This window comes from Beta vulgaris, chromosome 8 (assembly GCF_026745355.1).
Source record: "Beta vulgaris subsp. vulgaris cultivar EL10 chromosome 8, EL10.2, whole genome shotgun sequence".
In the NCBI taxonomy this organism is placed as follows: Eukaryota; Viridiplantae; Streptophyta; class Magnoliopsida; order Caryophyllales; family Amaranthaceae; genus Beta; species Beta vulgaris.
Genome location: NC_079209.1, coordinates 3,909,129 through 3,925,937, shown reverse-complemented (window position 1 = coordinate 3,925,937; position 16,809 = coordinate 3,909,129). Strand labels below are relative to the sequence as shown.

Sequence of the window (16,809 nt, the reverse complement as noted above, 5' to 3'; positions counted from 1 at the left end):
TATCATCTAAAATTGTGCACCCTAATAAGCTGAAGGAGTGTATTTACTTAATTAGTCTTGCTAACATAATAATCCTATTTTGATTATACTTTCAGTCTATCATTTGACCATTTGACAATAATAATGGAATACGATGATTCAGATCTATAAACTTCACCTCCTACAAACTTCAAAATCATATCTTCACTTTAAATTGTAATACTTCCTACATTATAAAATTAGTGAAACAGATGTTTTAAAATAACTGAAATGTTACTCACTTAGTTCTTTTGATCTTTCTATTCACTAAATGAGTGACAAAACTCTATATCTATCTATACAAATATAAAAGGCGTGTGTGACAATATATACACGCCACGTGACACCTCTGTTATTCCATTAAAATTGTCCAATATATACATAAGTCATGTCAATTAACAAAAGTAAAATTAGCTTACAACAAGATTTGAACTCGTAACCTCTTGCTATTATACATGAGTAAAGGTTCAAACCCCTGACCTCAAGTAACGATTTTCAAAGATTTATCATCTAATCTAACATCTTTTAGTCATTCATGTTTCCACAAAATTATAGATATGTGTTGTAATTAGTATTGTGGCAGTTAATGCCTACTTTTAGCCATAAAGTTTAATTTTCTTATTTGATTTCTTTTTTCTCTTTTTAGAATTAATATACATTTACCACTACACCAAATATTATTTGGTATAATCAATTTAAAATGAAATTATTAATAGATGAAAAATATAACTATTCGAGACATTATCCGGACCTAAAAACTCGTTTTATTTAAAAATAGAATGGATGAAGTATTATTTTCTCCGAATCGAGTCGGATTCTAAAGGGCTTGTGACGAAATAACCACCCCCCCAAACCCCAGGCCCTACTTCAAATGACTCTTGTCAATTTCTTCAAAAGCTAAAGAAAGAGAACCTTCTGGAACTAAATACGTGACAGTGCTCAAAACCATCAGAGGCTTCAGCCAAGAAAATTCACGGCACAGATCGAATATTCGTAGTTGTCACTTAGACTCTTCAACTCCAATAATTACTGACAACAAAAAACCATCTCTTTTTTTCTCTTTCTCTGTTGTTTTCATTTCTCAATTACTTGTATTTTTCTCTTAGGTTTTTTTGTTGTTGTTGTTGAAAGTTATAAAACCTCATCACCCAAATATTTCTCTTTCTCTCTCTCTCATCTTAAGAACATAAGAGAGAGAAAAATCAAATCAATGGGGAGTGGAAGTGTGAAGAATGTGGAGTCAAAAGAAGAGCTTGAGAAGGCAGTGAATGAGGGTACTTCAGTAATTTTACATTTCTGGGCAACTTGGTGTGATGCTTCCAAACACATGGACCAAGTTTTCTCTCACCTCTCTACTGATTTCCCTCATGCCCATTTCTTCAGGGTATTTTTCTCCTCTTTTATTTTATTTTTAGAATTTTTAGTATATTTATATGTTTTTTGGGGAGAAGTTGAGTTCATGTTTGCTGTAATTTGTACAAAAAGTTAATTCAGTATGATTTTTTTTTGTGGGTTTTGTTGGGTATTTGTTATATTTGCATAAAAATGATTTCTTGTGATGATTCAGGTTAGCCGACCCTAAATCATTTTGGTACTAAGGTTTGTTGTTGTTGTTGATGTTGATGATGATGATGTTGGGTTTGTTAGGTTTTGATTGAATAATATAGTTTGTGGTGAATTTGATTTGATGATTGTTTATTCCTTATTGGGGATGATGCCATTTTCACTTGCTGCTTACTATAAAATTTGTCAATTTCTGATATTTTTTGTTATGTTATGATTATTGTCGTTTTAGGTATGTGGAATTGGTATTGATTTGTGACCTATGTGTGAGCATTATGAAGTGGGTTATATTTTGTTGCTTTTAGAAGCTTAAAGGTTTTTCTACGGGGTTTGCTTAAAGGTATTTTCTTTGGGTATATAAATGGAGTTGGCATAGATGGCATTTAAGTTAGCTATAAGGTCCATTTCGACCTGAAAGATTAAGCTGTTAAGATTAGATTGTAGCGAAATTTATAGATCCAACTTTCTTCCCAAAATTTAATTTACAAGGGAGGACTATTTGAAGCATGGAATTGTTTGGCACTGACTTGAGGTTTCCTTGGTTGCATTATTTTTCTCGAAATCCTGATTTAGAGTCAACGGAGCCGAAAAATAGCTAGAACATGAATTTTCCTTGTTTTCGAGACGTTTTTTGTGTTTTCAAACACCCCAACCATTTCCATGTTACATAGGAGGGATTTTTAACCTATGTTACTTGTGACACTCCAATTCGATGACAAGATGTGGGGCACGCATTAGATACTACACATTTCCACACGACACCCACACTTCTCCGGAAAGCAATACACAACTGACTCTATGCCTTTATTTTCCTTATCATGCCAAGATTTTTTTATAATTTTATTTCTATATTTCTTTTGCAAATGTTAGGTGGAATTCTCCATCCATTGTTGACCATGTTAACCATCCATTGAACACACTACTCCCCCACACTTAAGGTGTGTCGTATCACTCTCCAAAAAACAAGTCTAGACACTCATCTGACAGTATCCAGTCATACAATTTTAGAACCCAAGTGTCGAGCTTTTCCTACTAGTATCCGACATTCTTTGAATTATTTGAAGAGTTTGAGTAACATAAATCTCAATGATAGATTGTTTAGAGATATAGTCACACATAGAGTTTGTTTGGAGTAGGAATACTACTTTATCATGTTTCCAGTTGCAATGGTGCACCTCTTTTTAGGTGTCAAGACAGAGAGAGAGAAGAGAAGGGGTATAGATATGGTTTGTACTGCATAATATATTGAATGATTTGTTTGAGGGGTGATGACTTAGCTTGAGATGGACTGAATAGAGCATGATACTTAGACCAACTTTGAGAAGACAAGTGTGGGAGAGGCTCATAAGTGATAACTCATGGAATCGAGTTTAATTTTTCAGATTTATTATTTACACATACGCTTGTATTGATGGAAATCATGCTAGGGGAATGTTATTGGATATTATCCACGCCTTTACAAAAGTCGGACCAATCAAAATGTACTGAAATTGGCGTTTTGTCGAATTTTTAGATCACTACAACAATGCCAAAGCCTTTTTTATTTCAATAGGATGGGGTCAGAAACATGAGTTGATCCTTATTCCTTACATAGATCCTTCAATGGTCGTCCACATGGATCCTGAAAGACTTTGCTTGATTTTGTTTTGCTTCAGTGTCTCCTTTATCAGTGTTTATCATTGATTTGATACCTAATGACTTCCACCTTAAGAGCAATTGCCTTGCTTCCGATATTGTATTGATTCTTACTTCCTATAGTTGCAACATGGGGAGTGACACAATAATTTAGGTAAGGAGAGAGACACATTGAGAGAAAAGGGTGACCCATGTGATGAGGAGAGAGATGGAGAGAAGAAATATCAAGGTACCGTTTCAAGTAAACTTTAAAACTTGCAAGTAAATAAGAATGAAGGAAGTATCCCAGAAGTATTGCCACTCATCTTCACTAAAAGTTTCATCCAGTGAAGAATATCACAGAAGCGGTCGTGTTAGTTAGTGGTTTAGGTTGCCATGACACGAAAGCGGCTTGTATAGGATGAATAGAACATATTGCGTTAACGCGACGTGAATTTTTTTAAAAAAATCACATTAACATATATCTTATGCATTTTTCAAGTTTAACAAGTATTACTTCAACATAAGATGAGCAAACTTATCATATGCTTGGTAACGTATGTGGTGAGTAAATAATTATTTAGAACATGAGTGCTTTATTCATATATAAACGCTAATTCATATGCATTACTTCACTTGAAATTTTAGGTCACGTTCTTTTTCCTTCTTTGGTGTGTGTGCACATTATTTTTTCCAGTTGCAATGTATGTTCTTCTTTTCTCTTACTTTGTCAAATAACAGAATTAACGGCAAAAAAGTTCTAATGTGGCAAGTTAGCGTTACATGATGGACATCGTGGCGAGAAGGCCGTGATTTTCATCGTGGCGTTATGTAACGATATTTCTCGGAAAGGCAATTTCAAATAGGTTACATAATGGGTGATACATAACGTAACGACCAAGTTTTTATTTCATGTCCCACCCGCTACTCTATCATGCTAATTGCTATACATCTTACATGACATTTAAATGAAGAATATTTTCCAGTTGAACATTGCTTCCTCACTTTCTGTATGGTGGTGGTTGGAGAGAGTGGTGGGGGGAGGGGAGGGAGTTGGGTTGTTTGTTTTCATTCACGAATGCAGGTTGCATGTCAGATTTTGGTATAAGCATATGTTCTTGCCTTGTTTTGCATGTTCATTTGCTGAAGTTGGATAGAAAAGAGAGAAAACCTCTTGATTGATCTAATAATCATGATTTAAAGCTTGTATGGTCTTCAGAAGAACGAGTGGGATGTGCTTGTAAGTTTTTAGGTTTTCTGTAGAAGTCCGTGGAATTCTATTTTAGAAGTGTTGTTATGTTATTTTTCCCTGTAAGAGGTATTTGTTTCTCAAGAGTAACCATAGGCAGGCGAATTGCTCCAGCATTATTTTTCCTTTGGCTGTTTATAAACTTTCCTCAGTTCACGACATTCCTCTTAACTTTTGGAAGGCAGTGGAAATTAGTTGTCTTCGGATTTTCCACTTTAGGAGGGCTTACATGATTAATAGTTACTTAAGTTTGTGCTATTCTTGTTTTTATTACCTTATCTATCTCTATCTAGAGGATTCTATTGATTGACTTTTTGTGATCTTCTTACTGATTCCCTATATAGCCGTCTACAATAAGCTTAGATTCCAAAGCCTTCCTTTGGGTAACAAATAAATTGAGATGTATTGCATGTTTAACTCTTGAAGAGGCTTTGTCTCTTGATATGTCTGGTCGTCTGGACATGCGTGTTCCTAGTAGGGGAATATTTAGCCACTTGATTTTGTATTTTTAGTCAGCTCCATATTTACTGGAAACAGTTACAGCTCGCCACTTCTCTTGGATAAGTTGGGTGTGAACGCCAACTGCCTTAGAGTTGTAGGTCTCTCATTTTTTATGAGTTTCGAGAGGCGTAAGGGCATGTAGCAGTCATTCTTTTGTTTGCTATCTTTGGATTACTTTAGCTGTAAAGGAATAATGCTTACTTTGTTAGTCAAAAATCATTGTTAGAAAGGGTGAATTTTCTAGCTTGTAGTGCTTTACTGTTGGTCCGGTTTTGGTGGGATTTATTTTTTTTAAATTTGAATTGTATGATTGGACATCTCTCTATTATTTTCGTTTGGTGGATTTTTGGTCTTTGCAATTTGCAACGAAAACTGGGGTTCAGAAAAAAAACAAAAGTCAACTGAAGGAGCCAGGAAACCGAGTGCATGTGTCACGCTAACTTAAGGTGCACCTTTGTTTGAAACGCACGTAAATAGCTTTTACTTTATTTATGCGTAGAGTTAAAGAAAATTTAATCTTGAAGTAAAGTAATTCAAAGAATACAGGGGTAGACTTCATATGCACCTCAGAGTTGACAAAAATGTTTGGTTGTGTTTTGCAAGGGAATCAAGTGGCCGTTACTTGTTTTTTCTTTTCCGCTTTTGTCAACTGGTAGTTCATTCTAACAAGTTTTATTGGATGCATGTCATATAACTTTTTGGGAAGTGATAAAGAACATGAAACTGTTCGTTTTTTAGAAGGAAAAGTTATCACTTTATATAACTCATCTTTAGAAGAGTATTATTTGCTATGCACACTGCCTTATTGTTCTTCAAGGGGAAGTGAGTGGCAAGAATGCAGAGTGTTTGTCAGGGGATTTGAGTTAGCGCTGGAGAAAAGGAGGTTGGCTTAGGAAAGGACTTTCAATGGCTCTGTAAAAGGCTAGTGTCTTTGATCTTTAGAGACAGAACTGGATATGTCAAATTGTCAACTCTATCATCTTGTAAAGGGATTGCAAAAGGAATAAGTTTTTCCTGGTAGTTTAAGAGGGTGGCATTCAGATGTCCGGATTCCAGCATTTCTAAATTCGAAGTGAGCTTTTCTCTGTCTCGCAGTCACTGATTGGCATCGAAATTTAGGCCTTAAAGGCCTTTTGGTTTGAATAGGAGAAAGGGAAAACAGCGAAAAGGACTCCTGAAACTTCCAAATCTGGTTTCACTAGAGAAAGGAATTAATTTACCCACCAACTACCTCTTTTCCATCTCTCATATGCCGTATTACACTTTCCTTTCCTTTCCCCCTCCCCAACCCCAACACATTTGCTCTTCCTCTTCCCCATCTCTCTTATGCCGTTTTTCTACCTCTAACCCAAATTATTTTCTCTTCCTCTCATCATCTTCATTTGCTCAGCGTCCACTTGGAAAATCATTTGGGTGGTCAAATCCGACTATAAGGGTTCCCTACCTAGAGCTTTCATGGTGATGATTCGGACACATCCTTTAGCAGGAAGTTTGATGGAATGCGTACCCCAAAAATTGTTCCTTTTCCCAATGCTTAACCTGTCTTTAAAAAATCTATAAGCCATGATTAGTGATATTAAAGGGGGCTTTTATCTTCTCTTTCTTTGGTAGATTTTCTCTCATATCTTTAAATTTTAAATTTTATTGTTGGGATGTTGGGTTGTGGTGTTGTGTAGTGGTGGTTGTGGCAGTGAGAGAGTGCCTAAGAGGGCAGGTAATTGATGGTCGGCTCGTTTTTGGGCTTTTGGTTACAAGAAGATATGTTGGGTGCTCTAGTTTCACTGGTTTTGGTGTTCGGTGGTTTGGGAGGGATATAGAATGCTGGTGCTGCCGTTGGCATTCTTGGGTGTTGGATGGTGGTGTTGTCACCTTGTCGGTGACTGCTTAAAGGTAGATATCTTTGCGGTAATACTTGATCAGGATGGTGGTGGTTGTCTTAAGTGGAGGAGATGGTGCTGCCTTTGGTGTAGCAATAATGGTTTGCGTTTGCGGTGGTGTAATCGTTTAGGTGGATGGTGTAGCAGTGTGAGACTATTCTATAAATGCTGATATTCATGTTTTCATAGAGAACACCTTTTTGCCTGATGAATGATGACTGATGATTACTGCTATTATCACTTAGACACCTGTATCGTGTATCTGAAATTATATTTCGTAATATTGCAGTATCATTAACTCAATTATCATATATGATTCTTGTAGTACCTTTCTTTCCTTGGTATTTCAAATCTTTCGTGTTAAAAATATCTCTATGGATGTACTTCTGGAGTTGTCAGAGCATAATGTTGAATAATTTGTTACCTTTGTGTGGAATGTTGATTATACTGTAATGAACAAGTTAAAGAGAAGGGTCACATGGGAAATGGCATCACAATTTTGTTAAAAAGTAAAATGCATAAAATTAGTTAGATTAGAGAGGAAGAGACGGAAATATGTCTACATATGGAGGAGTGCAGAGAGAAGAAAAGCATCCAATATTGATGCGTCGTTTGAGTCTGTTTAGCTTAGTGGAGAGTGAGTCAACTCACTCCAAAGCTTGATAACTATCATCAATTCAGAAGTTGCCTTCTTCTTTATATTCTTTTTCTCGGATTCCAATTCATTACATTTACATGTGGGTGAAAGGAGGTTTCTGTATCCTTTTTTGTAGGTTGAAGCTGAGGAGCAACCAGAGATATCTGAGGCTTATTCTGTTTCTGCCGTGCCATACTTTGTCTTTTTTAAGGTAAGCTCACTATCTTTCATAAGTTTATGAATTGACATTGCTAGGTGTTTGGGCTGTTATCATTTGCTATGCTCCTTGTGCTACGTATGAGTATGACACTGAAATACTTCAGTATCATATCATTTAATTAGCTCCAGGGTTGTAAAGGGGTCCCTCCTCAGGGAATGGTGGGGATAAGTAAGAGGTATTAAGCCTCACTTGTACAATTGCAAAGGAGTTTTTGGTATGAGGCTAGACCCATGAGGCCTTGATCTCATGGCAGCTGACTGACAGACTATTTCACAACAAGAGAAAAACTTAATTTGTCCTCCCAAAAGATGAAGATTTCCCCAACAGTGGCTTGTTCAATTGTAGTTGGAAATGGTCCAAATGGTCAGGGCGAGTATACTTTGTTGGTGATGTTGATTTGAAATGCTGAGTCTCTATGTCGAATTGTTCTGATGATATAGCCTTTTAAGACTTTGATAGAATATGTAAATATTCAGGATACCTTCAAATTCTATCAGCTTTTACATTTTGGCATTCGCTTCTCTGATTTGAGCTGTGGTGATATAGTGATTTATAAAGGATTTTGTTATCACATGGTTCCTTAAGCTTCAGTTATTTTATAACAAAATTACAAGAAGAACCAATTTGGAAGCTATGTTTTACTCTGGATGATACCTGTGTGTACTCGTCGTCTACTTGTGCTCCTTAACAAACACAGCTTAGATGACAGGCCCTTGTTTGATAATTGGCTTTTTACCATCTTTTTCATCGTCATTTGGCTTTTTTATTTGGTCAAACAGAAATATGTCTGGTAAATGATATATAGTTTGATTAAAGCCAGTTTTTTAGCTAATAATTCTATAATTAAAACTGACTCAGCCTTTCTTCCTCATTGGCTTGTGGCTGTTTTGGTCAGAAGTTGTGTATCTTGCCTATAAACAACTAATAACTGATTTTACCAAAAGTCTTTTTAATGACCCAGTGATAAGAGCTGACTTAAACAGCTAACACAAACAAAGTACACTACGGGCTGGTCTTACAAGCCATTTAGCAGATTGCCAAACAATGCTTTTAGCATCTTTATAAACCACAGAAAAAAGAAAACGTTTTTCTTATGTTGATTGGCGGATTCATAAACTTCTTTTTCAGATAATATTAGGTCAAATTAAAATAAATAATAAAACTTCTCGGGTTGAGGGTCGTAGATACTAGATAGTGCTCTAAGAAGTACTTGAGAGGTTATTTTATCTCTCATTTCTATGCTTTCACCTGCAAATCTGATAAAACTTTGCTGAGAAAGAGGGAGGATGGAGAAAGTTTCTGCGCTTGTGTTCACAAACTTGTTGGCCTTGGAAAGGGGGAGAACTGACTATACTTGCAGTTAAACAGTCACTGCTTTCTCCTATTTGATGACCCTATGACCTGAAGCTTTATTCCACCATCAAAAGTCGATGGGTACAATATGGCCTATAGATGAACACCAGACAGATCAGGGCTCTAGCCAGATGGTTTTAATTTAAAGTCATTAAAGTTATTCAACTAATTGAACCATTATGCTTTGCTTCTTTCGTTTTTCATTAGGGTGGCAAGGCAGTTGATACATTGGAGGGAGCAGATCCATCCAGCTTGGCCAACAAAGTCTCTAAAGTTGCTGGATCAGTTAACCCTGACGGACCCGCTGCACCTGCCAGTCTTGGGTTGGCTGCAGGATCCACTATCCTTGAAACAGTGAAAGAACTTGCTAAAGATAATAGGACATCTCCACTGGTTACCCAATCTGTTCGCACTGATGGACTCAACAAGAAACTTCAACAGCTGATTAATTCTCATACAGTTATGCTATTCATGAAAGGAAGCCCAGAAGAGCCACAATGTGGTTTCAGTCAGAAAGTTATCAACATCTTGAAGGAAGAGAAAGTCAAGTTTGGAAGCTTTGATATCTTAGCTGACCAAGAAGTTCGAGAAGGATTGAAGAAATTCTCCAATTGGCCAACATATCCTCAGCTGTACTGCAAAGGTGAGCTTCTTGGTGGGTGTGATATAATCATATCTATGCATGAGAGTGGTGAGCTGAAAGATGTTTTCAGAGATCATGAGGTAGAGACCCCCGATTCCACTGATAGCAAACCACTAAGTTCTGGAAGTGGAGAGGGTGGTGTATCAGCTTCAACTGGCTTAAGCACATCTTTGACTTCTCGCCTTATAACCCTCATAAACGCCAGTTCTGTCATGCTCTTCATGAAAGGTAAACCAGAAGAACCAAAGTGTGGGTTTAGCCAAAAAGTGGTTGAGATTCTTCAGCAAGAAAAGGTGGAATTCATGACTTTTGACGTCTTGACCGATAAAGATGTTCGAAAAGGGCTCAAGGTTCATTCAAACTGGTCCAGCTACCCCCAGCTATACATTAAAGGTGAACTCATTGGTGGGTCAGATGTTGTGCTGGAAATGCAGAAAAGTGGTCAACTCAGGAGGCTCTTGGCCGAGAAAGGGATTATTATTCCTAGTGAATCGTTCGATGAACGTCTGCAGAAATTGGTCAACAGTTCACCTGTCATGCTGTTTATTAAAGGTAGCCCTGATGCTCCTAAGTGTGGTTTCAGCTCAAAGGTGGTGAATGCCTTGAAAGAGGAAGGTGTGACATTCGGATCTTTCGATATTTTGAGTGATGATGAAGTTAGACAGGGGCTGAAAAAGTTCTCTAATTGGCCTACTTATCCTCAACTTTACTACAAGGGGGAGCTTATAGGAGGCTGTGACATCATTTTGGAGATGAAGAACAGTGGAGAGCTGAAATCAACCCTTTCGGAGTAGATGCCATTATGTGAGTTACAGGATGTCGAAAATAATACGGGTCAGCAGCGTGAGTACACAGTAGGCTTACATGTTGATTAATAGCCAGATGTGATTTTTTTCCCAACAATATACATGTTCTTAGTAGTACACTTTGCTGTGTAGTGAACCGTTGATGTTTGGCATTTCAGGTTTGCTTTCTTTTTAGCTGTTTGGTGGTGATAGTCTAAAAGAGTAATACTGTATAAGTAGACTTGTAGTAAGGCTATGATCTATTCAACTTATTTTTTCAGTAAAAATAAGTGAAAGTTTTGCGAAAAGTGTTGTCCAACAACAAGAAGTTAAGTTCCGCAAAAATAAGTTCGCTAAAAGCTACTCCCTCCGTTTCAAATTATAAGGCATGTAAACCACTTTTACGCATATTAATAATTTAGTTAGTTTTAGTTAGATTTGCATAGGTAATAAGAATTGACATTAAATATTGTGTTGATAATAGAAAATAACTTATAATCTTATCTTGATAGTATAAAATTGCTTTTAATTTTACATTGGTAATGTAAAACGCCTTATATTGTGAAACAAAATTTTTTAGCTTAAATGCCTTATAATTTGAAACAGAGGGAGTAATTGGTTTTATCTAAAATGAGTTCAGCAGTTATTTATACTTGTCATCACAGTTCCTCTTTGTGACTTTGTTTCTTTGTTTCACTTCGTCTGTCATATTTTATACTTTCTCTTCTAAGGAATGCTCAAATGTCTTGTATTTTGTTTTTCAAGTGATAATTTTTTGCTTTGTTTTCTATTATAGTCTATTATAGTGCCATCACGACACTTTTTCTTAGCTAATTTTCAATAGTTAAGCAAAAAGAAAATTGGTTAATGGTGCAATCTAGATTTGCTTAGATGACTTCACTTTAAGCTACGAACTCCTAATTAGTTAGTTAAATGCTACTTCTTGTTTGGGTATGTTTCACATGTACATTATCTTTTTTGTTTCAGTTTTATACATGGTCACCTAAAAATTTTACAGGTCATGTACAAAAAAGAAAAAGGTTGTTTTAATGCCATACTTTAATCAAGATAATGGAAACAGTTGTAGAACTATAAAAAGAATTGTGAAAAAAAACTATCCATTTGCTTGTGTATGAAGATGTGCATTAAAATTCTCAACCATTTGCTTGTGCATGAATTTTTATCTATAAGTGTCGAAAGATTAATTAATATATAATGTGGGTCCAACCTATATACTACTTCTCAGCAAATTGTTATGCGTGATATACGTTCTCCGCACCATTTGCCTGTGAAATTCACGCACCAAAATGGTGCTCACTATTTAACTACTTTGGGCTCGCTGGATATGTTTTGCAAATTTCGCTTGGAAGAGTAATGTTGACTAGCAGATTAATTTCCAACTACTTACTCCAATAGTTGAGCGAGTTGTTTAACATTTCTTTTATTTGTTAGCAAGTCCCCGATTAACACCATTAAAATTGCTCTTATTATATATTTAGTCCATTAAATAAATTTCTTTACTTCAAAAGTAACAAGTTTTCTTAACCGCTATGTTGAAAATAAAATTATATTGTGGTCGAAAAGTGTTCTTTTCTTCTTCTTTTTTGGTACTTTGGAACATATTTTTCTTAGAAGGAAAAGTAAAAAAGAAATTAGGACGTGCTTTCTCAATAAGAAATCCTAAATGGTCTTACAAATGAAAATAAGAAACTTTACTTCTAAGGAAAAGTTCGATAGCTTACTGAGTTGAAGTTGCATGGCTTAGAGAAACATCGTAGTCTTCTACATGATTGATCTCTCCACACATGCAAAGAGTTATATGGTTGTGTACAGGGAGGGGCAAGTGCCTGTGAAGTGTGTTGTGCGTAAAATCTCAAATCTATGCTCATCTCACTACCCATGAATCATGATGGCTACAAGTGTGTCAAACTGCCAACCCTACATACTGGACATGGGTACAAAATGCCTATGCCTATGTCCGCCGATAGAGGGTCTATCGATAACCGCCCTACTCGAGAGAGGTGGAGGGTAGCATCACCTAGTTCTGCACTATATGTCATCCCTGTCAGTCATAAGAAAGTGTCAACATGGGATGCACAAGGGCATGTATGTGTAAGTGTCAAGAGTGTTGACTGCTTAAAGTCCTGCCGATAAAAACAAATTCTGCAATCAAAATGATTTTTATTGATTGAATTTCAAATGCTTACAATATAAACCATGTGAATTGATAATTTTCTCCAGCGATCTATCATTCCTAGTTCAAGATTACATCAGATCACAACCTTCGAGAAGTTTTCTCTTCTCAAATTAGCGACAGTACAGAAAAGGAGGGAAATATTATGAAAGTAACGACCTGAAAAGGTATGATCACTTGTGAAATTTGACAATCAGGCATGCCAACATGGTTTCAGATGCAGTTAAAAAGTGCGCTTCATCCTCGAATATGCAGTAGCTGCATCGCCTAAATGACTAAATCACTATACTAGCTTCTGTGAACAGCGTGATCATGAAGTGATCAAGTTTTCGTTTGTATAATCTTTTTCATCTCTTCATCTTCTTTAACGCCGTCAGCCTTCATCTCCTGCAAAAGCTCATCGACATCCTTGCCATCTCGAACATGAGCCTTAATTAGAGCATAATACATATGTCTATTCACGGGAACTGCATTTCTCAATAATCTGACATAAGATTCTACATCTTCAACACTACCTTCATCACCAATCCAATTAAGAAGACTGTAAATGACTTGTTTACTTGGTTTCCAACCTTTATTCTCTACATAAAATGACAAGCCAGCCTTCATGCAGCTGATTGCCTTTTGCATCTCACCCTTCTCCTGGTACCTTGCTGCTAATAATCCCCAAGTGTTCGGACTACAACCCTTTTCCTTATCTGACACAAGCATTGCCTCAGCTTCCTCCAGCATTCCCTTATCTAAATAAGCTGCAATGACAATATTAGGAACTCGGACATCAAAGCAATTATTAGATAATTTCCATTCCTTCAGCACTTCCTCAGCTGCTTTTACTGCACCCGTCCTCACAAGAGACTCCAATACATTAATATAATCACGGTTGATACATCTCTTACAAGCACTCTTCTCGAGTTCCCACAACCTTAAGATCTCATCCTTCTTTTGTAGTTTGGCATAAAGAGAAATCAGATGATTGAAGCCAGTACCTTCTTTCTTATCTACTCTGACCTCTGCCTTCTTCAAGGCATCGATTGCCTTGTCAGTGTTACCTGCTTTAATGAAAAAATTGGCAGCGACTGCATAGGTGTTCCAGTCCACTGCCATGTGAGGTTGAGTTTCTGCTTCTTTCAAAATATATCCCACTGCCTCGAAATCAGATTTTGCTCCAAATGAATTGATGCAAAGTCTGTAGCTGTAATTATCAGGCAAAACCTTGTTTTCCTTCATTTCAGCTAGCACCTCTGGGACCTTTTCATACTGTCCTATATTTGTGTATAGGCACATAATGTCATTATAAGTGAGAGTTGTAGATGCAATTCCCATCTCCTTCATCTTTCGCAAGTGCGACAAGGACTTGTCAAGTTGGCGTTGTCGCACGTAACAGTTAAGAAGAGCACCATATGTCTTATCGGTTTTATCTTGGTCAAGTAAACTATTGAAATAGCTCTCTGCAGACAGAAATCCACGGACTCTACCAATGAGATCCAATTGTACTGCATGTTCAGTTGGTGTGAATTTACAGACCTCTTTGGTGTTCATCCATTCTAAGACCTGCATCGATATGTCTTATCGTAAGCTTAGGAACCCTGCTAAAAGATTAATAAAACTTGAATATTCTTTGGACTTTGCAGTATTAAGTAAAAAAATTAAATTATCTATTAATTGTTTAATTAGTTACCATTGTGCCATTGTGCAATAAACATTCAAACATTCTGTGAGACCCCTAAAAGCAAGCCTTGATTGATTCAGCAAACAAAAGCATGGGAGTGACTAACAAGCTATTTGTTAAGGCCTAAGAGTAATGCTCAGAAAGTAACTCCCTCCACGCCTTTGCTAAGCATAATACTTATCTCATCAACTTCAAAATTTCCCTCTCTAATCTCATTCTCTCTCTTGTTAAATGCACTCCTTCCCGAAACATCAGTCATAAAAAACTAATTAGCTCTCGGAGAGGGTTTTCTGGAATACAACCCGAAGGCTCACCTCTTTTACTTTGCATATTGGAGAGAGACAAGACCAACCGATACGAAAACACTTTTTTCATCCCACTACTCACAGTACTCAGGACATGAGACACTGTTGTTTAATACTCAAACACCCACTACTCCTAGCTAAAGAGAAACATATCCACTTATTTATATGTTATCAAAACATACCTGCCTTCTAAAAAATATAGAAAGAAAAAAGGATACACACATACCAACAATCACCAAAAAAAACAAATTCTAAATCGCACATACCCAAGGAACCCCATTCTTATCTTGCTGTGACCACACATTACAATGTAAGCAGCCTAAGAACCTTAGGTGGATTGAGAGGAAGCCAACATTTCTATCTCGGGAACTATAAAATTAAACACAAGAACAGGGGGCCTAGGCCTTAGAATGGGATTGTAAGAAATGAAGCAACATGTTGAGCGTGATGGGGGCAATGCACACAGAAGCTTTGGCTTGTCTTCCTGCCATAAGTAGCCTAGTGGGGAAAACCTCAGAAGTAAAATTCCAACAGATCCTCTAAAGTATGATATTCTTAGTTCTTAGTGTTCAGATAAAGGATCATATTGCGAAAAATTTGCTATTGTAGCCGTAACTTAATAGTAATTCTCCTTTTCTATGTGTCTCATTTTCTGGAGCAGGACAAATAATACATACCCATAAATCATGTAATAATGTAACTCCAATAATCCCAATTCAATTTCAAGCATAACAAACACTTCTTCCCAGTTTCCACAAAAACCATTAGTTCCAAATTCGCACCCATTACTTCATAACTACCCACTTTCACAAACACCCATAAGACCAAAAAAATACAATCATACTTGTATAAACCCACAAATTATGATGCAATAATAAACACAAACACCCCCATTAAAATACAAAAACAATGGCACCCCAACTTACTATATCCACACATATAACTTCAGTCAAATATATTCATTATTATAACATGATCATCAAAACGTCCCAATAATCCAAAACCTGCAAATTTTCAATCAAACAATTACAAAAATTGCAAGAGATTACCTCAAGAGCTTGAGTAAATCGCTTGCGTTTGCGAAGATCATGAATGATTCTCAACAACTCAGCAACCCTAATTTTATAACCCTTTTCAACCCAACCATCAAGCTCTGGTTTAATGCTGATTCCAGGACTTCCTAAAGGGCTTATCTTTGCATACAAGCTCTCTTTCCCTTGTTTACCTATTGTTCTACTTGTGTAATAGCTTCTATTTTCATTGATGATCAAATTAGAGCTCCCAACTATAGCTGATTCTAATGAAATTTGAGCTTGATTTAGCCTTGAATTTAGTCGATTTAGGATCACAAATAATTTGGAGCTCATTTTTCTGAAATGGGGTTTTGTGAAATGGTTTCAATTTTGGGGGAAATGTAAAGAAATGGAAGATTGGTTCAAGGTTTTGTTAGGGTTTTGGAAGAGGGTTTTTAATAATTGGGGTTTTTGGTTTAAGGTTATTGGCGTGATAGAAATTTGGGCTTCAAAGCACTATTCTGGAGTTCTTGTGTGTGGTTTGAGAAACCGATTTGGCCCACGGTAGTGATTCTCCCTTAGTTGGTCTTGTAAGAGACTGTTTACTTTTAATTTAGAACTAGTTATTAGGCCCGGGCTATGTCCCGGGTAAGAAAAAATTTCATTTATTAATATAATACTTTATGATAATAATAAACAACTTAGCCTAGTGGTTAAAACTTTAGTATATGTACTTAAGGTCTCGAGATCAAATCCTATACTATGCAATTTCTTAATTTTTTTTATTGAATATGGATTACATGAACTAATTAAAACTCCCTAGGGAGAGCGCCACGTGGCACAGTTTCTTGTTTTCGCACGCCTTTTAGTATATTTGTATAGATTTGGTAACGGCTCAAGCCTAATAATATGAAAGGAACGATCATATGGGTGCTCATCGAGTTGAGCAGCTGGTGAGCAACTCGAACTCGACTTTGTCAAAGCTCGACTCAAGTTAGCTCGAGCTCGCTCGATTGAGCTTGAAACTAGATAACCTTGCAAGCAACTCAATTGATTGCAATTATTTTTTCTTTGAAATAAAGAAACACATTAACACCCAATAAAAATCAATTGATCTAGCATAAAAGGAAAAAGATTATAAAGGAAAGAAAGACCAGTTAAGGTTTTT

General features: G+C 36.5%; 2 protein-coding genes across 2 annotated transcripts; one reads left to right on the top strand and one right to left on the bottom strand.

Annotated features, from left to right (window-relative positions):
* Positions 1 to 915: 915 nt before the first annotated feature.
* LOC104900712 (monothiol glutaredoxin-S17) lies at positions 916 to 10,768 on the top strand. The gene is made up of 3 exons (XM_010688204.3): positions 916 to 1,402; positions 7,596 to 7,670; positions 9,240 to 10,768. Exons 1-3 carry the CDS (start codon positions 1,229 to 1,231, stop codon positions 10,467 to 10,469), a joined length of 1,479 nt encoding a protein of 492 aa, XP_010686506.2. The 5' UTR covers positions 916 to 1,228; the 3' UTR covers positions 10,470 to 10,768.
* A 1,853-nt stretch (positions 10,769 to 12,621) lies between these two features.
* Positions 12,622 to 16,140, bottom strand: LOC104900711 (pentatricopeptide repeat-containing protein At4g21705, mitochondrial). Its single transcript, XM_010688203.4, has 2 exons — positions 15,678 to 16,140; positions 12,622 to 14,205 (listed from the first exon to the last, which is right to left on the bottom strand). The coding sequence occupies exons 1-2, from the start codon at positions 15,993 to 15,995 to the stop codon at positions 12,976 to 12,978; spliced, it is 1,548 nt and encodes a 515-aa protein (XP_010686505.2). The 5' UTR covers positions 15,996 to 16,140; the 3' UTR covers positions 12,622 to 12,975.
* Between the last annotated feature and the right edge of the window lie 669 nt (positions 16,141 to 16,809).